The 26,827-nt window shown below is 38.3% G+C and overlaps 3 protein-coding genes across 5 annotated transcripts; 2 read left to right on the top strand and 1 right to left on the bottom strand.

Moving 5' to 3' along the window:
• Window positions 1-1,002: 1,002 nt before the first annotated feature.
• On the top strand, window positions 1,003-10,331 carry fam118b (family with sequence similarity 118 member B). 2 transcript variants are annotated; one of them, XM_026372369.1, is made up of 7 exons: window positions 1,003-1,478; window positions 1,934-2,023; window positions 2,244-2,496; window positions 7,196-7,423; window positions 8,189-8,317; window positions 8,404-8,710; window positions 9,220-10,331. In XM_026372369.1, exons 2-7 carry the CDS (start codon window positions 1,941-1,943, stop codon window positions 9,288-9,290), a joined length of 1,071 nt encoding a protein of 356 aa, XP_026228154.1. In that variant the 5' UTR covers window positions 1,003-1,478; window positions 1,934-1,940; the 3' UTR covers window positions 9,291-10,331. The 2 variants fall into 2 exon arrangements, with proteins under 2 accessions (XP_026228154.1, XP_026228162.1); XM_026372377.1 differs by having other exon boundaries at window positions 8,404-8,701.
• Window positions 10,332-11,187: 856 nt separating this feature from the next.
• srpra (SRP receptor subunit alpha) lies at window positions 11,188-16,766 on the bottom strand. Its single transcript, XM_026372357.1, has 15 exons — window positions 16,682-16,766; window positions 16,438-16,575; window positions 16,017-16,100; window positions 15,731-15,894; window positions 15,419-15,579; window positions 15,146-15,308; window positions 14,798-14,951; window positions 14,576-14,694; window positions 14,353-14,474; window positions 14,181-14,267; window positions 13,770-13,942; window positions 13,256-13,469; window positions 12,863-13,026; window positions 11,834-11,932; window positions 11,188-11,717 (listed from the first exon to the last, which is right to left on the bottom strand). The coding sequence occupies exons 2-15, from the start codon at window positions 16,558-16,560 to the stop codon at window positions 11,589-11,591; spliced, it is 1,956 nt and encodes a 651-aa protein (XP_026228142.1). The 5' UTR covers window positions 16,561-16,575; window positions 16,682-16,766; the 3' UTR covers window positions 11,188-11,588.
• Window positions 16,767-16,888: 122 nt separating this feature from the next.
• On the top strand, window positions 16,889-20,498 carry LOC113172910 (toll/interleukin-1 receptor domain-containing adapter protein). Of its 2 annotated transcripts, XM_026375998.1 has the most exons (4): window positions 16,889-16,940; window positions 18,338-18,473; window positions 18,784-19,389; window positions 19,574-20,498. In XM_026375998.1, exons 2-4 carry the CDS (start codon window positions 18,467-18,469, stop codon window positions 19,681-19,683), a joined length of 723 nt encoding a protein of 240 aa, XP_026231783.1. In that variant the 5' UTR covers window positions 16,889-16,940; window positions 18,338-18,466; the 3' UTR covers window positions 19,684-20,498. The 2 variants fall into 2 exon arrangements, with proteins under 2 accessions (XP_026231783.1, XP_026231773.1); XM_026375988.1 differs by lacking the exon at window positions 16,889-16,940 and having other exon boundaries at window positions 18,271-18,473.
• The last annotated feature ends 6,329 nt before the right edge of the window (window positions 20,499-26,827 follow it).

Raw genomic sequence — 26,827 nt, forward strand, 5'->3', positions numbered from 1 at the left:
TGTATATGTACTGGGACAAAACCAACAGGTCATATGTAATAACGTCTGGTTTTGGGTGTTTCTATAAATACTTAAATTCAACAGTGTGGTTGGTGACTTAAAGTGACAATATTTGATTTAATATTGTTTTGCATTTAACTTTTGAATTATGTTAGACTTGGCTTTTAAATAAAGAAGGAAAATGAGTCTGTATTACATATATATCTATTAATGAGGCCCTAAACAGAAAGACAGTTTGACTTGTGGGTTTTTTTTAATTTTACATATTTAACTCAAATTTAATGTTGTCATAATTAGAAAGCAAAAGCAACATGGCAGTGCCAGAAAAAGACCTCAGTTTACAGTTGAATACATTGTGGCTTGTAGACATACTGTACTGTACAGCAGATTGTTGGTTCCCTGCTGACTAGTCTCCTGCGCTCCTTTGACGTTGTGTTCACGTACTGTTTGTAAATATTCACTTTCTAACTTAAAACTAAAAACTATTCGAGTGCGTTGAATGGTGTTACATAAATACTATGAACGGATGGAAACATGTTAAATTGGTGATTCAGCATAGGAACAGTACAAAAATAATACAAACTGTCAACATTTTACTTCAAATTCACTTTAAGTACAAAAGCAAGATATTAATTTCTGTGTCAAATAAGGTCTGTGCTTCATCAATGCAGAATTTATGATTTATGCAGAATCTAAAAAATGGGACTTTTTTAAATTATAATTATGATTATTATTAAGGTACAGACTCAAAATTAGCAGTCCTTCTTATTGCTGAGAAAAATCATCCAGTGTGAAGTAACAGAAAAATAACACAAAAAAGAAATTTAAGAAAAACCTAAATAAATTCTGCAAGTGCAAGTAAATGTGCTTAGTTACTGTCCACCTCTGGATGGAAATAACGTACACTTGCTCTGTTTTGTCTTGTCTTCCATGGTGCAAGACAGATTTCCTCTACGAGACAATAAAGATCATGCTGAGTTTTACGTGGAGCACCTGAAGGCATCGCAAGACCCGGCGTTCACCTCAACAAGCGGTGACTTCAACAACTCTGCTAAACTTCAACATAATCGGACAGTGCTTCAGTATTAACGCTATCCGGGAGAGGCGAGAGCATTTCTGCTGTTGGGCGAACATACTCTGGGGGAAATTAAGTGGCAGCATTTGTTGTTTTTTTAGGTTAACGTGTGGCTAACGACGGACACGTATCGCTTTAATTAACGTTACTCTACCTTCAGAATGACCAGAGAGGAGAGCAGAGGGGGTCCGGGCTGTTAGCCGCTTTAGCTTCAAGGGAGAAACTAGCGTTAGCTTAACGGCTGTTGGGTTCAGTTATGCTTCGCTTTAAACATTTAAACACAACTAGTGTTCAGAGTTAAGTTAGTTTACAGTATCAGAAAAGTCAAAAGCCAAGTCAGACCGATTCCCAAGCTGATTTCTAACTGAACAGAAACAAACACTGGGCATTATCTTACCGACAGGTGAGTAGTTTATTGTCATTGTGTTGAACTGGTTAACGTAACAGAGCAGACTGAGTGACACACAAATGCTCATCTAAAGCACATGTCTCATTCTTTGTTTTAGCTATTATTATTATTTTTTTTTTAAATGACAAGCAAACGCCACTTGGTCTGAAACCATTTAAAAAACTAACAGCCCGATTGTAGGTTGTATTGATGTGGCTTAGTGTTAGACAAGCCTGTTGTTTTTCCAGGAAGCAATTTACAAATTATTAAGCTAGTTATCTATTTTTGTAAATGACAGAAGAAGAGGAAGCAGTATCTAATTTGGCACGAACCAGTTTGTGTTAATCACCTTTGTTACTTCTGCTGTCCAGAAATGTTGTCTTGCCAGGTGTGTGGTAAAATAGCTTTCTAGGGACATACTAAACTGAGCCCTGCAAAGGTATTACATGGTTGATGTTTTGTTGTTACAGGAGTTGAATGGCATCTGTGGTAGCTGTGAAAAATGAGAAGCGACCTGCAGCTGATTCTCAGGATGCAGACTCAAATGCAAAGAAGCCCAGGTAAGCGTAGGGGCTGCTTTGGGACCAACAGCACACGCTGCTCATAACTTATCATGTTTACCAATAGGGGGGCTGTTTTTGCCAGTCCTGACTAACGGTAGGTTTTAGTTTCACACTGCATGCTTTTGTGAAATGGTTTGTTGTAACCTCATGACGCTGGAAGGATGTGGGAAGCTCCTTCTTTGGAACCGTCATCACTCAATCTCTGCCTGCCCCAAAGGAAACTGCTGCCCAGCCTGAAGACCAAGCGAGCCCCAGAGCTTGTCCTGGTGATTGGCACAGGAGTGAGCTCTGCAGTGGCTCCCCAGGTCCCTGCACTCCGCTCCTGGAAAGGTCTCATCCAGGCTTTGCTTGATGCAGCCAATGACTTTGATTTACTTGAGGAGGAGGAGAGTCGCCGTTTCCAGAAGCACATGCAGGAAGATAAGAATTTGGTGCATGTGGCCCATGACCTCATTCAGAAACTTTCCCCGGTAAGACTGTCTGAGCCTTTTTTGCCTTTACTTTCTGCACCACCCTGTGCACATGTACAAACACATGGCAGACAGACTGCCAGCTCACTGTCCTTTCCTCAGCCAGGGACATTTTGTTTTAACTTCCATGGATTGAGATAAGACATCTTAGCCTTATCTCATTTAAAGACCTATAGTTAATGTCACAATGCTTACTCGCAGAACTTGTTCTAATGAATTTTAGTCACTAACCTTTTAGTCAATTGATATTAAATCAACCACAAAAGCTAGAAGCATGCTGTGTATTCTGTATTTCTATCTATTCTATATCTCCACTTTTTTCTTTGTGTTTGAAAGAACCACCAATAATAATAATAATAATAATAATAATAATAATAATAATAATAATAATAATAATAATAATAATAATAATAATAATAATTTATTAATCCTGTTGGGGAAATTCTTTGTGAGGCTGCCCCCTTGAGGTGCCAGGGATTTGGGGTTCATTGTCCCACAGGAATCAGGGGGGAACTGGGCATTGAACCACCAACCCTGGGTTTTGTGGACAACTGCCCTACCAACTTTGATTATCAGGTTGTCTGGGTAGTCAACTGCAGAAAGCTTTCCATGCACAAAAGATTATGCAACCAGTTCCACATCATATAAAAGACCTGCCACCTATTTTGTGGGGCGGACATCATATATACCCCTGTGAGTATAGCTGCGTGATTTGAAAATTGCAATTAATTTTAAAGAGCAATTTCAGCATTTTTGGGTTTCACTGCAACTCGGTTCTTCTCTTATTGGACCTATTTGTTCCAGAGCAGGACTGGCAGATGGGAAACTTAATACAGTTTGTCTCCTGTGTTAGTCATGTCTCATCGCACCTTTGACATTGATAAAACACTCTTTGTTTCAGCTCTCAGCCTGTTGTCACAAAGGGAACAAACAGTGCTTTTATGGCTTTTTCCATCGTGTTTATTTCAATCCACAGTTGTGCAGACACCAGCCCACTTCTGTTGGCTGCATACACAGCAGGATCTAGCATGCTGAGGAGAAAAACAAGCATAGAATAATGTGAACCAGCCACCCCCCCTCACCCAGATTTTCCATTCAGACGGAGTTACAGTACAGCACAACCCACACAGCAAGCGTACAGGAGGTTACAGTAGAAGACACAAGCATGTAGCAGTTCCATTCACAAAACCCAGCGGTTAAACACATATTATCGGCAGTCCTTAGGTGATGAAGTTGTCTTTCAGCTCTAGAAAATGAATTTCTCCAAATGTGACTCAGTGTTGCATAGCTTAATTCAACATGCCTCTTACAGATGGGACCTCATTTATTTATTCATAGATGTTCAAATGTTTTTATTGCTCCACTAAAGTAGAAATTCTCACCATGATCTTAAATGTTGTAAGGGTGTGATTTAAAAACTCTGCTGTTAATGTAAATGTGCCCCAGTATCAGAATACTTTCAGGTACACTGCATGCATGTGTTGGAAACCTGGACCAATAACAGTGGGGCTCTGAGTTTAACCCACTTTTCATGTGATTGTGTATCAACGGGATTACAAAAGTCTGTAGTTACACAGTGTCAGTAATGAGGTTAATCTTACATTAAAACTAAGAGAGAACAATTCTGTTGTAAATTCTGTCTCACCATTGATCTTGGCAAAAACAAAATGCTAATCAGACAAATTGCTGACTTAAAGTCAGTCAAGAAATACTTTGTTTAGTTGTTTTCCACAGGTTCAGCAGAAGAAACTATTTGAACATCTGTTAATAGCCATTTAGGTGATGGTCTTAGACTTTTAAATATTTTCCTATTTGAATCTTATTGCATACTTGAAACTTACCATATACAGAAAAATCAAGATCTGTCATCTTCAGCTACTCGTGTATAAAATGAAATGTTTTTCCAAGTTAACCACCGTGTGTAATTACACAACAATAGGTGGCAACTGTTTGCCTGTCTGCTTAGGGGAATCCAGGGCTAGCATAACACTTTGATAAAAATATATCTCTGAAAAAATATTTATAGTAACTTATAGTTTTGTATATATATTTAGAGAACAGGGTTGTTTACTGGCATGTGATTTAGTTATTACACAAGTCCAGTGACAGTCCAAGGACAGAGTGATCAGGATGGGTGCTGTAGACGCTAGATGAGGATAATGAGGTTCTTCCTGTGGAAAGGACTCCTGCTGTTAAGCCCATTAGAGCTGTAATCTCTGGAAGCGGGGAGAGTATTTCCCTATGCTAGGATCACCTTGGTCACAGCATCTACAGCACTACCTATTGCTATTCTTAGCTGCCTAACTCTTCCTACCTCTTTTTTGTTCTCCCTCTCTCTCTTTTACAATAGGCTCTGCAAAGTAAGGGCTGGATTAAGACTGTGTAGTCACAGCCTATAAGCTATTAGCTGTCTTAAGTGGTACGAAAGTTGCTACTTGTAGATCTATGCACAGTATGTCGTGAGTGTTTAATGCCAAACTTGAGCAGATATTTTGAAAACTGGCTCACACGTAACACACCTGAGGAACTTTCTGTGAAGCGCTGTGCCAAATAAAGTCTTATCGAAAGTGTGTTAAAAGAAAAAAACATAAAGGCATATTCTGTATTTTTCTGCCATATTTATTGCCTGGAGTATATGACCACTTTACATATACACTGGTCACATAGTAGTTAGTAGTCAGATTTTTGTCCAAATTAAGCATAATACCTTGGCAGAAGTCTTTATTCCTAATGTGTCTAGAAATATGAAGACTTGTTACTTTTTAAAATCATTCACACATAAGTTAACTAAACTAAATAAAAAATATATATATATATTGTATCTACTTTTCTGTATTTTTCAAAGGGGGAATTATAACACACCATTGCTTTACATGTTCTCCAGTGTTGATGGTAGTGATCGTGCTGCTTCTAAGTTCACTTGATGCATACTTGGTCAGGGGTACTTGTGTAATAAACAAAATTGAAAAAGTCAGAGAAATGTCGGACTCAGGGACAGATTCCCTGTGGTGTCAGTCACAGTGTCAAAATGAGAATCAATATACTTTACAATCATACTGTATTTTCTCTTTATTATTTTCCTACAGCCTGTTTTAGTCAGTCAATCAGTACACACAACATTTTAGGTCAGTAACATTCTTTATTTACATGAGATAGTGAAGGGTTTTAGTTTTGCTACAATTTGACCATTTACGAGTTTTTACCAATGAAGGCAAATGTGGGACATTCTGAACTTTTTTTTGTTATGAAAAGGCAAGAGTTGAGGTAGTAAATCTTTTAATCTTTTATTGCAGCAATACTTCAGAATTTACATTTGGCTCCTTTCTCTAGATCACTGCTAATAGATCACTATATTTATTTACTTGTATTACGAGTTTCACTTCAAATTTTCACTTCCTCTTTGCACAGTAGATCTGCCCTGCTGATTGTTAGACACACCTTTGTTTTCAACTTTCTTAATATGTAAAGTGTTATTAAAAGAAGCTGAGTTGTACACAGGTCAACAGAATTGGCCAGGCCTGTTTTCTTGGAATGCACCATGTGCTCTATGTGTAACTTGGTGACTTGGTTATTTTTTAACATATTTTCTGAAGTAATGTCACCAAGACTTAACACTTTTACATTTAATCACAGTATGCCAGTGTGTGCTACACTGTTTGCTCTGTACAAAATACTTTCATGTGCAAAGGTTAGTGTCCCCTCTTTAAATTTTGCATTGTTGTTTTTGTGCGTAAAAGACACTTAAAAATTCTCTGATCATAGTGGGTATTAGTATTAGGCAAATACAACCTCAGACAACAACATATAACTGTTTTCAATGTGCTTGTATTTAACAAAGATGAAGTACAAGAAAAAAAGCATCTGGACAAGTACCCCCCATGGTTGAATAGCTTGTATATCCACTTTTAGCAGCAGTAACTTGAATAATTTCCCGAATGGCTTTATCAGTCTCTCAGCTCATTATTCTTTACAACATTGCTTCAGTGTATTAAAGTTTTTGGTCATTCGCTTATGCACTGCTCTACAACAGCATTCAAAACCTTGATTCTTTTATTCTGTAGATTTACTGGGGTGCTTTGGATCATTGTCTTCTTGCATGACATAATTTCAACCAAGCTTTAGCTGTCAGACAAATGGCCTCACATATGATTCTAGAATACTTTGGTATTGAGGAGTTCATGTTTGACTTAATGACTACAAGGTCATCATCATCTTCACCCCCCCACTTCACCATGATTGACAGTGGGCATGATGTGTTTCTGTTGCTTTGTTTGGTTTTCACCAAACATAGTTCTGGCCAGTAAGCCCAAACAACTCCAACTCCAGTGTCTATAGGACATTGTTCCAGACATTTTGTGGTTCATTCAGATGCAGTTTTTCAAAACTCAGTAGTGCCTTCATGCCTTCTTTTTAGACAAAAGAGGCTTTCTCCTGGCAACTCTTACAAACAAACCATACTTGTTCAATCTCAGTCCTGTGCTGGGACATCCACTGCTAGGAAGAACTGCAACTGTCTTGAAGTCTTTAATTTTTGTAAAACAAATAATGGGACAGTGGAAAAGGTCATGTTGTTTGTCTGAGGTTTGTATTGATTAATATATTTTTAGACCCACAGAAAAAAGAGGGGGGTAGTAACTTTTTCATAGGACTGTAGTTATGTCAAATTAATTTCTTGTGTTTTTTATTTGTTCTTTTACAGAGAACGGGCAATGTGCGATCCACATTCTTCAAGGACTGTCTATATGAAGTGTTTGATGATTTAGAGTGTAAGATGGAACATGCAGGGAAACATCTATTACGCTCAGTACTCCAGTTAATGGAGAGTGGTGCACTGGTCCTCACTACCAACTTTGACAACCTGCTAGAGATCTATGCAGCTCATCAGGAAACCAAGTTGGAGTCTTTGGACCTGACAGATGAGAAGAAGGTTAGTCGGTTCTTGGAATATGTTATGGTATTGCTTGAGCTTTTCTGTCACAATTCATCCAGTCAGCATTTTCAAATGAGCGCAAAGGTCACTGAAGTGTGCACTGAAGGAGGTACTTTATGTTAGGCTAAGATCAGCTTATAGAGCTTTAAAACACTGCCAAATGTTTAAATCAAATTCCAGACGCACTTACATATAGCCCTCAATTTTCTGGAGGAAGAAATTAGAAGGTACATTTAATGGAATAGTATCATGTCCTCTGAACACTTGGTTGAACTCTCTGCCTTTTAGTGAAGTTCCCTGTTGGCTGGTTTTGAGAAAAATAGATAATGCTCAGAAAGAGCGTTGGAGAGGGGAGAGAGGTTAAAGTTCTCACTATTACTCAGCTGCTGTCAAGTTTTATGGATTGAATGATATTTTCTTTTGGTTTAACACAACAGCTGAAAAGGAACTGTGTTTTTCCCCACTACATTTTCTCAGTTTCTCCACAGTATCTCACTGGTCCAGTCCGTATTTTTCTTCTAGTTAATTGTAAGTTTTCTTTATTTGTAAATAGAACAAAAATTAGCAAGAATTGGTTAAAAGGTTTTCTGAGAGACCATCTCCTTGCCTCTCAGTTCTGGTATTTATGCCTCGTCTCCATCAGGGATAATGGCCTCTTACTGCTCTTCAGTGATTTTACTCACTGTCCAGTCAGAACTGGATTGAGTGCAATGGACCGTTAAGTGGGTGCTTATATATGTGTGTGTGTGTGTGTGTGTTTAGGTGTTGGAGTGGGCTCAGGAGAAACGGAGGTTGAGTGTTTTGCATATCCATGGTGTTTACACCAACCCCAGTGGTATTGTGCTGCACCCTGCTGGATACCAGAATGTACTAAGGAACACTGAGGTTATGGTAAGCGCTGAAATCTGTGTTTGTTCTTTGGTTAATTGTTATTTTTTATAAAAAGCAATAACATATATTACTGCTGATTTCAACAGCGTGAGATTCAGAAGCTGTACGAGACCAAGTCATTTGTGTTTCTCGGATGCGGGCGCACAGTAGACGACACAACCTTCCAGGCTCTGTTCTTGGAGGCAGTTAAACACAAGTCTGACCTGGAACACTTCATGCTCGTGCGGCGTGAGGATGTCGGAGAGTTCAAGAAGCTACGTGACAACATGCTAGACAAGGGCATAAAAGTCATCTCCTATGGTGATGAGTATGCTGACCTGCCCGAGTACTTTGAGAGACTGGCCAATGAGATCTGCAACCGTGAAGTGTCCACCAGCAGTTGGGGTGAGCAGGGTAAAAGCCAATCCCAGTTCATCTGTGTGCCTGCTTGAGGACTTGTTCTACACATCAATTCATTACGGGCAACTGTGGTGTTGAAAAATAATCACCCTGATGTCATCAGGGTTATGATTCTTAGGTGCTACATTCACCAGTCAACAGGAAGTCCTATGTTATTTAACAATATACTACCTAAATTACTAGTTAGTGTAATAGATTAAGTTTTCAGTTTAACTCCTAATATTAACTTGTGTATGACAACTTAACCTTTTTGTTTTAAACCTGCTATGTTGCAGATTAGGTCACATATTGCCATTAGACACTTTGAGATAATAGAATGTACTAAGGAACACTGAGGTTATGGTGAGCCCTGATTGTTCTGCACCTGTGCTTGTTCTTTGGTTCATTATTATTTTTGTTAAAATAACAAAACAGCGTACTTATTATCAGTATGAATGATGCGGCTAACTTGCTACAGTAGCTCTAGCAGTTTCTAATTGTTTCTTTTCCATCTTTATCAACAGGGTCTCCCTCCCAAAATGGGGAGGAACAACAGAACGGTTTTAACACTCAGAAAAGCCTTCTTCAAGGATAGGATGGGATGCTTCTTTGACTTCAGACAGTGGCCACTCTCAAGAGACATTTCCAGAAAACACAATAAAGCTCTGTTCAAGACTCCTGATTTCTTACTGCATGCTGGTAGATAGTAAATCCATTTTCTCATTCCTGATTTTCACAGTCAAAAGAGCTGCTGGTATTTTTACACAAAGATAAAACTACCTGCAGTATTGCATGTACAGCAGGTCAGTGGTAACATTTTACTTTATGAATTGTTCACATTTTTCTTTCTGTTGAAGGATCAGTCTACTTTGATTTATTCTAGTCCGACTTCATTCAGTGTTTTTAGGAACTTAAAGGCCATGAGAGACCTTAAAACTGTCATTTTACTGCAGTTATCCATGTTGTTTCCTTTTACTTGTAAAAGGGAAAAGAGAAGTTTGAGGTGACATAAATAACACTACCCAAAGTCACATTTAAATGTTGCTGAAACTTCAGCCTTTCAGAAGCTAAATGCCAGTTTTAATTATGAGAATTGTGCAATGTTATCTTCTTACATAAAATTAATGAATCCGAGTCCACTGACAGAAGTTGACTGTGCTGCTGGATGTGGACGAAACCATTACGAGAATGCAGTTAAATAAACTGCACAGCCTTGACCTACCTGCCCTGTGGAGAGAAGCTACAGTTGAACACTATTACGCACATCACATGCTCTTAAATGTAGAGAATAAATACATAAAAGTCTTGTATTGATTTGTGAGGTTTGTATCTGTCATCCTCAGTCCTGACACCAGGAAAACTTGATTTGCACACTACTGGGTGGAGAACAGGAATGAATGATGTTTCTCAGTCTTGGACGGATACTTTTGCTGACGCATTCATGTTATGACTCAGTTGTACATTGTTTTTTCATAGCAGAGCAATCACGTTGCCACTTATGTGCTGAAAGTTAAAAAAAAAAAAAGTTCTTTGTAAGCCTTTTTTGTATTTTTAATACATGCATGTGTTTTTCTCATCTAGTATTTATGAATACTATTTTCAAAATAAAGCTTTTGGTATCTCATATGTCCTGTCATGTTTTTTTTTTTTAATCTAATGCTGACCACTTCGGAGCAGTCTGTAGCACAAGGGTATACACCCTTTATAATTCTACAACATATGACAGAACAAGTTTCACTTTACAGGCTGTTATAGCATATAGCAGCTTTATTTAGAAACTTTTACATTCTCATAAATTAGATCAAATCATCTGTATAACTCTCGATTCTCTTGTATTGCACTGACATATTAAAGGGGCTAGAGATATTTAGGACTCACATGTCCTTTTATAGATGAAAAGTTAATCAGTGGAGAAAATAAATAAAAGGCCCACAGGCCTTCAAGTTGTATTTTTAGATAAATGCAACCCTAAGAACTAAAAAAATACATTTACAAAATGTCTTTTCATCAACTCTAGGGCTGAGGGATTCAAGTTTACATTTTGTAACGATAATCCGTTAAGTGTGTGTTAAGACAGGTGAGGAGCTTTTGGAGAAAACAATTAATCTGAAACTAGTGTTGTCAGTTGTTGATGTTCTGGCCTGTCTTATCAGATCAGATCCTTACTTCTCCATCATTTATCTATTGATTTCTGACAGGGAAGAACAACATCAACTAACTTGACGAGTGCTGATAATCACAATCACTCTATGATCAACTGTAAACCGATTCATACTCCTCCTCTAGACTAGGAGAAGTGGTTTAAACTGCCCTGGTACTCTTGACAAATATCCACCCATCTAGTGAAAGTGAAGACAGTCGTCAGATAGGCACTATGGTCACTAAGCTTTCCTCAGGCTTAGGCAGCTGCTGGAATATGACATGCAGCAAGCCTTCACAACCTGACCTCATTTACATGAAGAGGGGAAAACTGACTGAAATGCCAGGCAGGGAAAATTTTGTAAGTCTTTACTGTATAAATCAGTAAATTGATGACATTTACAGACTAGGTCCATTTGGTCAGCTAAAACGTCTTTTAGATGAGACTTTGTCGTTTCAAAACTAAGGCTGAAATGAGGTACTTTTTTAATTTGGCCCAAATTACTTAGAAATAAAAGGTAGGCTCCTCTGGCTTTGTTGTACAATGTTCTGTCTTTCAAACTGCACATTTGTCCTTTACTGTGAGAATAAAGTCCTGTGCATGACTTGAGTTCTTCATTTGTTATAAAATAGAGAGGGGGAACTGGACGATGGGAGATGCAGGCTAGCAGGGCTGGAACATCTCACGGCAGCGTGGCAAAAGTACTGTTGGCTTTGTTTGCGACGATGAATAAACAGCAGAACATGCAGCCACTTAAGCCTTCATCAGGGCGCTGACCACGGCGCGGGCATTGAGGCTGCGCAGGTCGTTGTAGGTCTGCCCTGTGCCCACAAACACAATAGGCTGACCTGTGATATAGGTCATGGAGATGGCTGCACCAACCTGTAGAGACAGAGGGAATGAAAGTTCTAGCAGCTTTCTGACATATGATTAACTGCATTTAAATAGTCTTTTAAAGCCACACAAATAATAAAACAAACAAACAAACATTCAAATACCTTGTCATCAATAGTGTCAAATTTAGTAAGAACAATTCCATCAATGAGGCGAGGCTTATCAGACATGGAGTGATCAGCAAGAGCCTGATTGAACTTTACCTGAGGACACAAGGAAGAGAGAGAGAGATGAGTCATTCAGTGGAAAACTGATTACAGCCCAGCTAATATGTATGACACCAGCTTTCCACCTCTCTATTTACAAAGTGGAGAGGAAGGGGAAAAAACACATCTGTCCAAACACTCCGACTGCTTAACAACAGTAGAGAGCACACAACCGCAGCAACTCTGATCTCTGCCTGAGAGCTCAACAATAACAAAACCATTTACCGTACAGCACTTTCTTATTTATTTGTTGTTTCTTGATGACTGCTGATTAGCACACAGGCCTCTGGTCTGTAAGTTAATCCTAACCTCACCTAAAAGACTAGCGGTGCTTTCCAGGTCAGTATACCCATGAAGCTAAAGGTGATTAAAAAACAAATCTTTGCTTCAGTTGGTACTAAGCTCAAGCAGCTGATCACATACAATATAAAATAAAGCTGTGTACACCTCTGGTCAGTATCACTAAATGTTTTTTTAAATCTTGTCTGTTCAGTACAACTGTATTTGTTTGGAGGCAAAGAGCTAAACCAGTGGTGGCCAACTCTGGTCGTCCAAAGCCACTGTCATGCTAAACTACAAAACAAGGCCATATCAGGTTAATTTCTAATAATGTTCATGTAAATAGCCTTAACTGGAAATCACTGGAGTCCTCACTTGCACTGGGAGCACTGGCGCTGTCTGTTCTGGCTCATAATTTTAATATTTAATGTCTAATATTTTCTGGTTACTAAACATACAATCCAAGACCCTTCACATCAATTTAAAAGTGATACTATTATTATTATTATTACGACTGTACAAAATGTTGGGCAAGTGAATATAAAGATTTAGAGATACCAGAAAACATAAATTTTCTCTTTAGTGTCAGTCAGTAATTACATTTCCTATTAATGTCCAAACAAGTAGTGACTTTGTCCGGGGTCTTACCAGCTGGTCAACTGCTTCGTTGCCCACCAGAGCCTCCCCAACAAACAGCACTAAGTCTGGCATGTTGACTGCAATAAGTTTGGCCAGGGCTGTCATTAGGGGGGCGTTGTCCTGCATACGCCCAGCAGTGTCCACCAGCACCACATCAAAGCCTTGGTTGCGGGCTGGAAGGATGAAACACAGAACGTATGCAACGTTACCATAAAGGTTATATTAATTACTGATGTGAGACGGCTTATTGGCGAAATTTAACACCTTCTCACTACTTAGTATAATAACTTAAATCCCTATGTCCATTTCTCTACGTGTCTATTAAAACTCCATATTTTTCTGATGAGTGAACTTTGTGTTATTTAAATTAATCCTTAGTCAACTGGAATGAAAATCTTTTACCATAAGCAATGGCCTCCATGGCAATTCCAGCTGCATCCTTCCCATAGCCCTTCTCATAGAGCTGGACTACTGCCCGTCCTCGGTTCTGCTCTGGAGGATGCAGAGAGTTAAGGCGGCGCTGATGAGTGCGGAGCTGCTCCACTGCACCGGCACGAAACGTGTCACAGGCTGCGATGAGCACTGTGAGACCATTCTCTATCAGCCAGAAGGAGATCTGGACCAGGACAGAGAAAGGTCAGATTCAAACAAACATTTGTATATAAATACTGCAATCCTGAGACATGCTCAATATTCACTGCCTGTCCAAATAAAAAAAAAATATCACCACCTTGATTTTTAACTCTTAGCTATTAACTATACAAATAGGTAAGAGCCTGCCATTGGATAATTACTGAATGGATTATTATTTTTCATCTGCCAACAACCCTCACTGAGTACTCGGCTGGTACAGATAGCTGAGTGAATAGCTTCTGTATCAAGGCCAAGCTCACAATGTCAATACCCTTTATCTCACCTTGGCCAAATTGGTGGACTTTCCAACCCCATTGACACCACAAAAGGTGATGACATAAGGCCTCCGCTGGCTCTGAGCCTCCATGACATCTCTCAGAATATCCACCCTTCGCTTGGGTTGCAGAATCTGCACCAGTGAGTCCTGCAGGGCCTGCTTCACTGTAGAGGCCACAGCTGCAAACACACATAATAATAAACGTTAGCTTCAGTGAACTTCTCATGTGAGACCCAAATTCAAAATGAAACATTCCCCTTCACCTAGAATCTACACAGATTATATATTTTTTAAGTTCTTAAAGATGAACACTGCATCGTAACTAGTCCTTGCACCAAATGAGAAATAATTTATGAACTGATGGTCTTAATCATTGTCTATTGTAAGTAGATAAAATAAACGTGAATGGTTACTTACTGGTGAATGTGCCCATGACTTTGCCCTCCAGTTTTTTGGCTACAGAGTCACAGAGCTGGGAGGCAATGTCGGCTGCTACATTCTTTGCTGTATAATGATAAAGGAAAATAATAAAGATTTTCACATCTTAAAGAATAAACACAGTGTGTGACAGAGAAATGTGGCATCATACCGATGAGGTGGTCCCTCATCTTCTCCAGCACTGGTTCCATGTCCTCCCGGGTCAGGCTCTTGGAGCCCACCAGGCCCTTCAGCATCCCAAACATCCCCCCAAAGCTGCCACCCTTTTTGGAGCTGAGAAGAACAACCAGAACCAGATACATGTTTAAAGTACAACATACATCTGAAACTGATTTAGAATTATTATTCCCAAAATAAAAGAAACACTTTCTCACCTTGTCTTGCTTGTTTCACTAACAACCACTTTCTCCTCTTCCTCCTCCATCTCTTCTTCTTCACTGGATTCATAATCCACAGGCTGCAGGTCTCCCTTCATTGAGGTGAACTGCATTCCCTGAAACACAGCCGGGACATTGAGAACTTACCAATTCTAAGAGTTAGTGCAGGTAATCCTGATGTTTCTATAGCGGTAAAGTGGAGGGGAAGAGTGTACATACTGCATCAATTTGTGCTTCCTGGCTCTGTTCGACACCGTTGGCGGAACTGTCTCCATTTCTCTCGCTGTAGTCCAGGTTCTTGGTGCTGCTACCACCCATGTCCCAGACACGCATTTGTTTGCCCTTTGGCTGTTTTGGAGGCTTTGGAGACTTACTACAAGATGACAGAATATCAAAAATATATGCAATATGATTTAGATGTGGTTTTACACTAGGACACAACATCTCTAAGCTATTCTAAAGAAGTGAGATCATTAAAATACATAATTTGTATTTCTGATGAATTCACAATATATCTCTACTTTGACTGGATTATTTATTTTAACTAAATGACATTCGTTGTCTTACGTGGGTTTTTCAGTCGCTCCCACCATGCGTCTACGAAACTCCTCTCTCTTCTTCTCTATGAGCTCCTCAGAAGTCAATCCTTGGTTACCATTCTCAGCTGCCATCTTCGGCCCAGATGATGAGGCCTTAACTTGATCACCTTTGGCAGGCTCAGCTGCAGGAGCTAGAAAAAAATTGAGATATCAAATCAAGTCAGAGTATAAGACTGAAACTATATTACACTGGCAATTTAGACCAAACTATTTCAGAACAACCACATACAACAGCACATACCCTCCTTTTTGGTATTTTTATTCTTCTTGCCACCCTGTTCCTTGCCTTTGTCACCACCCTTCGTCTCAATCATTGACTTCACAGTTTTTTGGGATTTCTCTGACTCCTTGAAGGAGCGCATCGGGGCAGGGCTCCGACCTTTGCTGCTCTCCTCCGCCTCTCTTGTGGTAGACATTTGGTATACGTCAGCATAAACAGGTTGAGAAGGAGGTTTTCGTTAGTGAAGCATATTGCCATTCATTCTTTTATCCTTAATTGTATATATAAAGAATAATAAATAAAAATCCCTCCCATGAGGGAAAATGTCTTTACCTAAGCAGAATCTTGAAGTCATCCTCAAATTCAAAATTGTTGTTGAGAAGTTTCAAAGCTCCATTTTGCTCAAGTTCATTTTTATAACGATCCCTAAAATGAAGCTGAACGTCGTCTAAGAACTTGTCCACATACGTCAGCGTCAGGATCTTTTGAAAACCCACCTAGACAGAGGACAGAGACCAAGACCATCAGTATGTAAAAGAATAAAGCAACAAATACAAGTCACAGGTTTCCAGTTGAGCGCTTGATTGTAATTGATTTAGTGTGTAAATTAGATACTTACCACAAATATCAACTCAAACTCATTGTCGAGCTTGTATTTCAGACTCAGGGCCTCATGATTGTATGAATTGTTTCCACTTCTCTCCTAAAACAACACACACATCGTTGACATGTCAGCAGGAGTTAATGCTAAACACGCTTCGTAGCCGCTACAGCTAGCTTGCTGTCTCTCTCTTAACAATGTCAAAAACGTCACTATAGCAGAAACTATGTCAATTATCCGCTTACAAAACACATTAAAGTGAATTTAATCTACTCACATGAACGTTGCAATACTTGCCTGGCTGGTAACTTACACTATCATTACGCAATTAGCTCCCATTGGCTACCTACTGGTGTTAGCATTAGCTATCGAAACCATGCCGCGATGTACATAAACACAGACACCTATAACAGGGTTTTATCTAATCATGAAGTCTTACCTGGAGGATCACAGAGTGGATCAAAGCGTTGACGGGCGCTGTAAAGGATTCAGTGACCCCGGCTCCCTGGAAACACCACAACACAATCCCCCCTTTGCTGAAGATGGTGAAGAAATCTAGCATCTTGCCACCACGTATCTACATTAAAAACACAAATAAGGGTAAAACAAAAGCCTTGCTGTTAATAAACGGCCCTTTAAACCTTTCAGTAGCAGTGGATGTCGTTCAAATAATCAAATCTTACCAGATAACACCTGAATGGATAATAAATGCCCCACAAGTAAAATCCACCACCAGTACAAAACAGTTTTAGACACGTCAGATGCAGAACGCGGAAGTGACGCTCACTTCCGGTGTTAGCTTTTGGTTTCTGAATGTCACGTTTGCGCAGTTTGAACGCAGCGTGTTTTAAAACCTTCACTATTAGAAAATAATCATCATCAGCTAATAGCACAAATCTGAGGACGCTGTTTACAACTTCTTGAAACACTCTCTTTAAAGTGGTAAACAGAATATACAATTTCTCGAGTACGTTTAGATGATCACATTTAAAATGAAGCATATGATAAACTAACATAATTTGGTGCATACAGTGTACTCAGTAAGATCTGCTGCATAGGCTATATTCAAGATTCAAAACTAAAACTATATGAAGGAGACATTTTCTGCATTGAGTAGGTAATGGTTATGATTCTGCAGTAGTTTGCTGGTAGTGGTGGTGCAAGCCATTAAAAACACAGATGAGACTGTTTTATATATTAATTTGAAAAGTAATTTGTAAAACTAACCTTGGAAATGTTAGGTGTTAATGAGGCATATGTATTGCTTGTTGCTATTTATTAAGAAATGTTCAGAATAATTGTTACATGCTGATTTAGAAATCAGGCCTCCCTTGCTAACTGAGTAATCCTGTTTAGGGTAATAACCCACCTTTAAGTTTCTGGTAGGCAGGTGTCTGACTTCTGAGCAGTGTATATAAAACTAAAGCTGTCTCTTTTTTTTACGCTTTCCCATGAGTAGTGGGATGTTTTATTTAATTTTAGTTTATATATGACCTGTGGACAAGTAGGCAATTTAAAACTCACTAGAGTAGAGTGGCTTGTGACTTTTTTATTAGGCCTGTATGTTGTTAATTTCTTGTATCACGTGCAGATTGTCAATTTGATATTTTTTCAAAAGGTAGTTTGATTTACTTTTTGAGTAGCTTAACAATATTTCTGTCTGTAGTTCATCTTTATCCAATGTGAATTAATTGGCAGTTTGTACAGTAACTCCTCCAACACTGTGAGTAGGGTTATTTTATTTTGAACGTTATTACTTTTTAATAGCCTACCAGTAGGATACCGGCATTCACTAATGTCAAAATGGTAAGGTTACAAATAAACTTTAGATAACACACTTTCTATGAGACTTATTAACTGGAAGTGAGAAGTAGCTTTACTGAGAAGATGGTGTGCCTTCGGGGAAGAGCTGCAATAACATAGCTTACTAGATTTGCAGGTACAAGTACAGTAAGATATTACAATTCAACCCCCCACACCTTTTATTAAGTAAAAAATAAAAACTGTACTGTGTCATAGTACATGTGTATACTATGCATGTCTGAGGATAAATGTCATGTAAGACATGTACACTGTATATAAATCACAATCAATACAGCTCCTGGACTCAATGTAGACTTGTTTGCATATATGTGCTTTTGATAAAGTCTTAACCACTTGCTCCGTGAAGTATAACATCTGAGACACTTTGCATTTGAAATTTGACTGCACACGATGAGACTTCACATTCAGCAGTTGCCAACTTCCTCTTTTTCCGGTGATGTTAGTGACACTCGACAACATTTTCACTTTGGCTTTGTTACATTTGGTTACTTTCACCGGATTATGTCACATTGCAGCAACAGCTAACTGTTCTAGTCACTGGGTATGTGGAGAAGAGAAAACCTTTCTAGAAAATGAGTCCTTTTAGGCTATTTACCAGAGGTATTTTGGAAAGGAGAAGGGAGAAGACATGATCATGTAACAACATGAATGGTAAGTTACAGCTTCAGTCATTTCATTTTGAAGAAACCTTTTTTTGTTTCAGTATCTTTTTTGTATTTTATCTTTATCTAATGATCCATATAAATCTGCTCTCTCCTGTGTTGTAAGGGTTGTCTAAAAGTCATTACACTGTTATGAAATAGATGTGAAGAGTTCACAAGCAGAGATTGATGATTGCTTTACAAATTAATATTTATGATTACTTATTTTTTTGGCCTATAGCAGGACTAACAATGACTCATGGATATCAAAAAGTAGCCTATAATCAAGTGGACACTACAGTTTGTCTTTCTTGTTTCAGGTTGGTTCCAAAAACTGTTGAAATCAAGAGTATCTTTATCAACACAGCATGAGCAAGAGACTCAAGTGACAAGCGTGTCCACGGCACCTTCATTTACATCATCATCCTGCTCTTTATCATCATCCTCATCAGCAGCAGCAGAGACAGCCCCTTCCAAACCACAGCCGCTTCGCTCTGCTCTGAGCTCACCACAGAGATGGAATCGAAAATATGACTTGCTTGTGTGCCACAGCAGTGCTGACAGTGACACTGAGGAGGCTAAACGCCTGGTCTCTTTCCTGGAGGCTTCCCCTCGCAGCCTTAGGTGCTTTCTGTGGTGTAGGGATGTCTGTCTCGGAGGTGCAGTTTCCACAGAATTCTGCCAAGCTATGCAGGACAGTCACTTGCAGGCTCTGCTTATCACGCCAACTTTCCTGCAGGACGACTGGTGCAGGTATATGATGCACCAGACTCTGGCAGAAGGGCCTATGTCCAATCGACTGATCCCCCTTGTTCAGAACCTGTCACACTGTCAGTACCCTCAGGAGCTGAAGTTCTGCTTCTACATTAACCTGAGCAGCAACACTGATCGTGGTTATAATAAAATCAACGAGACTGTGCTCCGGTGTGAGTAATAGAAAACTATGTTTGCTGGTTCACCTCCACAAGCCTTAAGTTAAATATTATTTAGAGTATGTATATAGTATTTGGTTTTTCTCTCTTGATACAAAAGCAGACTATCTGCAATGACTAAACGTTTCTGGGATTTAAAAAAATGTTAATAATGTCCTAATGTTGTTTTGTTCTTCAGATTTGGAAGAGCTGGTTAAAAAAGAGAAGAAAAATGAGTGCAACGTGGATACAACTGGTAACAGATCAACCGGGGAAGTCAACTCACAAACAGATGATCTGACGATCTAAGTACGACTCAATGGGGACTTCAGTTCTGCTGGAAGTGACACAGAAGAGAAATGGAAGCTCTGACGACGCTAGCTGACAAAGATGAAAGAGTCTGAAAAGGCTCAGAAGACGGCTGCTATTGGGATACCTGTATCACACCATGACACGATTAAAAGGAACGTTAAGCTTCCTACAGTTTTACACTTTGTCTTTTGTGCATAATCAACACTGCGTGTGTATTAAGGATGTTCATCCAATGAACAGGAAACATTTAAGCATGGTAGATTATTTCCTCTGTCATATCTAGAGAAGTACTTTGTCACCATGACTGTTAATTAGCCCATATCATGGGAACTGGAAGTTACTTCCAAATGATTTCACCTGGACGACTGAGAATCTTCACCAACATATCATAGGAACTTCAATTTAGGTTTTTCAATAAAGGGAACTAAAGTGCAAAACTACAGTGACAGTATATTTCCCCAAGGAGATCAACATTTCTTTATGGGATGTCTCTGTTGTATTACTTCGTGTTTACCACTAGGTGGTGTATTTTCTTCTATAATCCATTTGAGATGGCTGGAGAGGAGATGCCAGCCGTGAAGGTGTGCTCTGTCTGACATCAGCACCTTGTGCATTTTTTTTACTGTTTCTGTTTTAAACATTATAGACCAGCAAAAATTACAGCAACTCTACATCTCTAGTATATGTGTGTATGAATGAGTGAGAAAGAGAGAGAGAGAGAGAGAGAGAGAGTGAAAGAGAGTGAGAGAAAAAGGGAAAAACCCACTGCTGACAGAGCATGACCTTTTTACTAAACTCAACATTAAGCAACAACAGAGCATGACCTTTTTACTAAACTCAACATTAAGCAACAACAGTGTAGTGCAAAACTACAGTGACAGTATATTTCCCCAAGGAGATCAACATTTCTTTATGGGATGTCTCTGTTGTATTACTTCGTGTTTACCACTAGGTGGTGTATTTTCTTCTATAATCCATTTGAGATGGCTGGAGAGGAGATGCCAGCCGTGAAGGTGTGCTCTGTCTGACATCAGCACCTTGTGCATTTCTTTTACTTTTTCTGTTTTAAACATTATAGACCAGCAAAAATTACAGCAACTCTACATCTCTAGTATATGTGTGTATGAATGAGTGAGAAAGAGAGAGAGAGAGAGAGAGAGAGAGAGAGAGTGAAAGAGAGTGAGAGAAAAAGGGAAAAACCCACTGCTGACAGAGCATGACCTTTTTACTAAACTCAACATTAAGCAACAACAGAGGAGATGTGATTTTCCACTCGCCTCAACCAGTCGAGGCAAATGGCCTCCCACCCTGACCCTTGTTCTGCTGGAGGGGCTTTTCCTCTACACTGTCATCACTTGCTCCAATGGGATTGTTTGGTTTCTTATATAGTTTATTGTTGTATTGTTGTGTTGTATAAAGTCCTAAATCTCACAGTGTAAAGTCCTGTGATTTGGTGCTATATTATAATATATATAATATTCATGTTGCAGCTGTACATATCTGTTATTAGACTGATCACTTTGATCTGTTGGTATTATTATTTTTGACAGAAGGAACTGAACTGGGAACACCCTTTCTCTCTCATCCAAAAAAAAAAAAAAAAACCTTTCAGGTCTTTGTTGACAAAATATTCTTGGCAGCACCTTCACCCGTTAATCAAGCATACTGAAAGTTCTTTATTCCTGATAGCTTCCATTTGAACCACTCACTAAAGAATCTGGTCTTCAATCATCTGGATCATAAAATTGTGATCATATTTTTTTTTTTCTTCTATGCAAGCAAGACCTAATATTCTTTTTTACTAGAGGCACCATCTGCCTCCAGGAAGCCCTACATGTTCTCTCTTTCAGACATTTATTAACGCTGTATCATCCTCCCACTTTTCCATCCCCCTAACCAACCTCAGACATTTAGCAGCACAATTAAAGACCTTCGATAATCGCCTCTTTAGTGGCTAGCCAACATTTTAATATAAAAATTCAGACTAATCTCTGACAGGCACAGATGTTCTACGAGGCTTTTGTTTTTACCACAACAAATCTTGCACCAGATGACACACACATGTACAGACTGAGCTATCAGAATGCTTTCAGATTAGCAGTTTCCTGTGTAACACAGTATATTAATGGTGGTATTTACATTTAATTTTTAAATCTAACTATTGATAGTCATGACATGTTCAACACACTATTAGTACTGTATCTTTCTTTTTGAGTTGAGAAGAGCTGTGATATTCTGGTGAATATTTGGGCCACATATTAGTGTTTTTGTCTGGGTCAATATAGATTTTTTTCTTTTTACTGTTGTGAGCAGTGAGTCAGTAAATGATGGTTTGACATTTAAACTCCCTAACAATGCCACAGAAAGTTAATATGTAAGTGACCTTTCCATTATGTATTATGTTTTGTATTAAGCCAACTCTTAAAGACAGTTACTGTATTGGTTTCATGGTAACCTCTACTAATGCATATGGAGCTTTACCGGGCCAGATTATAAACACCCATTGGTCTTAGTCCTAGTTTAACTACACCACCTTGGGACTCTTACCCACGAATATTGTAATATTTTGTTATTAAAAAGTTTTTTAATATTAAAACAAAACAGCAAAAGGGTCCCCAACACACATAACTCCATGTTATGGAAGAGAAGTGTGATTCTGTCCAATGAATACAGCATTATTGTAAGACAATTTTGCTTAAAATAAACATTAACATAATCTGTATCAATCTGTGGCAATCTAATTCAATTCTTTTAATTAAATAAAACACACAGTAAAACACAAAATCAATAAATCACAAAAAAAATATATATATATATATATATATATATATATATATATATATATAAGAAAGTCACCCTATGAGAGTATAAAACATACTCTGATGTTTCCCATTAGACAGGTGTTCTACAAAACAATTACAAAACAAAGAAAGCAGCACAAGATAAAATTAACAAAAGGGAAACTCTGCAGTTTCTCACTGAGGTCTCATGCATTCTCCTACATGTTAACATTAACACACATTAAAATCATTAACACAGAGGCAACACAAAGAGTCCCCTGAACTGGTGTTTTGGTTAAAAAGCAAAGTAATAGTGTAGCAACATATCTCACCAGAAAGCCAAACACACACAGCAGCAGAAAGAGGGAGGTCAGCACAAACTTGAGAGGTGTTTATTTCCTCAATGGCTGCAACACAAACGTGATAGGGTTGTGTGGTTGGTTGTGCTAACCATAGGTTATATGTTATGTATATATTATACATCATGTCAAAAGTCAGTATCAAAGTCAGCTTCACTGTCTGAACAGTGGAGATGTGCAATTCCAATGTACAGCTATGTCCAATGGTGTTTATACCATGTACATGAAGGATGTGAAGTACCACAAATATGTTCGCATATATAACCTAACTGCTTCTATCCACTCTGACTTCCCTTCTTTGCTTAAACAGTACAGATAACACACAGGCGGAAACTGGTTGACTGTTGCAACACAAGCTAATTTTCTCTTCAAACCTCAAAACCTCTGGCCCAACTAATACAGTCTTTTAAGAGCTTTCAATATGAACCACTCCAACCTTACAGTTTCTTTAAAAAAATTATAAAAAAATAAAATTAAAATTAAAATGTTAAGGTTGCATAATGAAACTGGGAGTCTTGTCAATATATTACATGTCATCCAACACATATTACAGGCATGGATCAAAGATGTCAAACGCACATGATGATGGGCGAAGAGGAGTTTAATGAGTTTGCATGTATGGTGGAGGAGTCACAGCATAAAAGAATAAAAGAAGACTAAAGAAAGGTGTTTTTTATAGAAAATCTCTTTTTGACAGGTCAATTTAACGTGCAGAGTGCAGCAGGTTTTGTTATTGGATCACCTTGGAGAGAAGGTTAAAATCATATCATTCATGCTCTGAATCATCGTTTAACTCTGTAAAGTATCAGCAAATGGCACAGGCGTCTGCCACACGCAAGATTAAAGTGGTTTGTGTTAAAAGCTGTTTGTGCTCTTTTTAATCTAGAGCACTATGCAAAAACAATTTGCTGTGTAACTGTTATTTTGCTCAGTCATCGTCTCGTTTTTGAAAATGCACATGTGTTTAAGTAAAGGAGGAATACTGTAATGTGTGCTCTGGGCTGGATACTTTACATAGTTATAGGATGAGGCAAGCAAATATGTCCCAGTAGGAATTGTATTCTTTTCTCCCAAGTTAAATGTACCAGAGATAACAAACCCTGTCGCACTCTGCCCCTGAACTTTCATATGCCTCTGCACTGGCAATGGCCAGAACCAGAGGAATCAGACTGCCAATCTGTCCATCTGTACAGCCACTCAGTTCTAGTGAACATGATATCTGTGTTAAATGTTAATGTTAAATAGGAATTCTTCAAAATGGACTCAGTAATGAACTGAGTTTGGTGGCCAGAATTCATGAGCTCAAAGTAATATTTTCAGCTTTTGTTTGACACTGTTTATTCAATTAGGTGAAGTGTCTTTTGTATCTTGTCTGTTTTGAAAAAGGTACTGAAAATATGTGAAACTAATGCAAACACACTGGCAAAAGAAGACCACTGCTGTACCTGCTGAGAAGGTGATGAAGTTTAAAAATCAGTAGTCATTCCTAGTTTCAATGAGCACGTCTTAGTAATTAAGGAAAACTGTAAAAGTGGAAGCGCAAGGGAAAACAGATACGCTTTTAATACTAATAGTCAATGGCAGCAGGATAGTGTAGTGGTAAGATAGCTACCTAGATGGAAGTGTCTGCCAAATGACTTAATGTAATGTAATGTCCGTGTGGTGGCACAGTGCAGTGACTGTATTATGACTAATTGTACAGTTTTAGGTTTTTATTGATTATACCCAGACAAAGTGGTTTTTAAGTTGTCAGATTAAGTTGTCTGGACTTTCTGTGAAAATAATTTAGATTTATAACAAAATTAACACTGGTTCAATTTTCGGAAAGCCCCCGAGCATGAGTGATACGTGTCAGAACTCCACCACTTTCACTTTAAACCAAGAAGTGAAATAAGCAAGATGAAGCAAGGTGCAGGATCACAAGTTGGTGTGCAGTTGTCCACTAACAGCGTAGAAAGTCACTCAGCTGTTGGCTGTTGGTCTCTAATTGGTCTCTGTTTTTATTTCTTTTCCATTTGGTGGCAGAATGACCACTGCTTATGCTGATTATGTGGTGTCCATACATTTTATAAAGCAGTAATACACCCTTTAGACTCTCTCAGATTATTTATAGATCCCCAAAACTGGATCAGAGTGACCAAACATTTCTTCATCGCACCATGTAATGTTCGGGTTGATATGTTATGATAATTACATAAGCACAGGTCTGATAGATTGTTTTCTGAGTTGATTAATATAATATAATATAATATAATATAATATAATATAATATAATATAATATAATATAATATAATATAATATAATATAATATAATATAATATAATATAATATAATATAATATAATATAATATCATATCATATCATATCATATCATATCATATCATATAATATAATATCATATCATATAATATCATATCATATCATATCATATATGATCTTCTGATAATATATAACTTATATATTATCAGAAGATCTCTGATATTAAAAGTTCATTAACCTGTCAATCCACAAACCACATTTATGCAGCCACAGAATTTGGATGTGTCTGAATTTGCCCTGATCATTAGTTCCTTATAGGTAAACATTGGAGCTCACATCACATCACTGCTTGCTTCTGCGTAGCTAGAAAGCCTGTTCACCTTATGCTAAAAGAACAACCACAACTGTAAATGGTTGATAGCGGCTGGCATAGGAAAGAGTTTGCAAATGTGCTTGGAAAAAGGTTAACTCAGAAATTGCTGCACTACATGAGACTTTGCCAAGATATTCTCTTTAAACTACTGCAAGTATATTTGAGAACTATTCTCTGAGGCAAATCAGTACAGTTTATCTGGGTACATGCTCGTGGGGGATTAAATGAAAATTAGGAACAACAGATACTGAAAGCATCAATAAATCTACAAATTCTATTAAGCAAAGCATAACTCAAAAGATTAGTCGTTAAAGGAGGGGGGGTTAAAGGAGTGGAACTATGGCAGGAGCAGTGGAACCATTAATTCAGTGTGCAGGAATATAGGTAGGGCTTTCAACATAATCTGATTATTTAAACAGCACACTGAAAAAACTGAGTGAAATCTACCTGGAATTTGTGAGCAGAGTCAGGTAGAGGAAACAGCAACACGTCACCAAGGATCGGCAGAGCTGTGAGCAGGAAAGGCAGCATATGAAGTAACAACTATTTTGGGAAAAGGGAGTGGATTTAGCAGAATTGTATGTGTTGAAGAAAAGAAGACAAAGTGATCCATTATGACTAAGATGTGACTAAGTTGCTTGGACTTTCTGTTGAGTAAGAATAAAAATGATGTTAGTCGACTGACATGTACTCTGACACCTGTTAAAATGACCACCAAATGAGCTTTGGAAAGCCCCTGAGCAGGTGGTGTCAGTACTTCACCATTTTCCCTTTAAAGCAAGAAGTAAAACCAACAAGTAAGTGTAGAGAAGGCCTACAAGGAAGCATGAAAGATGTCAAACGCACATTTTGACATTAAGAGGGAATGACAGAGATGCCGGAGGGAGAGGAGCGTGCATATGTTCCGCTTGGACAGGATACTCTAAATTAAATGTTTCTGTTTTTCTCATTTTGACACAAACAACAAAACAAACAAACAATCAAACACTGTGCCATGTCGAATGTTCAAATTGATCTAGTCTAGAGGCTTACTGTTCATAGACACAGAACAAGTACACGGGGCACGGTGCAAAGGTTAAAGTTTCTTAGAAAATCCCTATTTGACAGTATTGTAACAGCTCAGTTTGTTAGACTGTTAACTTTCCTGTGAAATGCTTGTCAGAAATGTCAGAGTAAAGTGGCACTATTTCTTCATTTGGAGGAGACAGACTGACGACTACGACGCTGTCCATGGACCAGAGTGACCAAACATTTATTGACTGTGTAATCTTCAGCTTGATGTTTGTTAAAAGAAACATTCAGACAATTATTATTAAGATTTGTATTCTAAACAAATACAAAACAAAACAGTCCTAGTTGTGATGAATAC

The sequence above is a fragment of the Anabas testudineus genome, chromosome 13 (genome assembly GCF_900324465.2).
Source record: "Anabas testudineus chromosome 13, fAnaTes1.2, whole genome shotgun sequence".
Taxonomy (NCBI): Eukaryota; Metazoa; Chordata; class Actinopteri; order Anabantiformes; family Anabantidae; genus Anabas; species Anabas testudineus.

Bases quoted from the DNA above. Each gene is read 5' to 3' on its own strand.
- fam118b (XM_026372369.1), top strand. From the start codon at position 1,941: ATGGCATCTGTGGTAGCTGTGAAAAATGAGAAGCGACCTGCAGCTGAT. The intron at 2,497-7,195 runs GTAAGACTGTCT...GTTCTTTTACAG, and splicing joins TCATTCAGAAACTTTCCCCG to AGAACGGGCAATGTGCGATC. The intron at 8,711-9,219 runs GTAAAAGCCAAT...CTTTATCAACAG, and splicing joins CAGCAGTTGGGGTGAGCAGG to GGTCTCCCTCCCAAAATGGG.
- srpra (XM_026372357.1), bottom strand. From the start codon at position 16,560: ATGCTAGATTTCTTCACCATCTTCAGCAAAGGGGGGATTGTGTTGTGG. The intron at 15,580-15,730 runs GTAAAGACATTT...GTCTACCACAAG, and splicing joins GACTTCAAGATTCTGCTTAG to AGAGGCGGAGGAGAGCAGCA. The intron at 14,268-14,352 runs GTATGATGCCAC...ATCATTATACAG, and splicing joins GATGAGGGACCACCTCATCG to CAAAGAATGTAGCAGCCGAC.
- LOC113172910 (XM_026375998.1), top strand. The intron at 19,390-19,573 runs GTGAGTAATAGA...TTTGTTCTTCAG, and splicing joins CAACGAGACTGTGCTCCGGT to ATTTGGAAGAGCTGGTTAAA.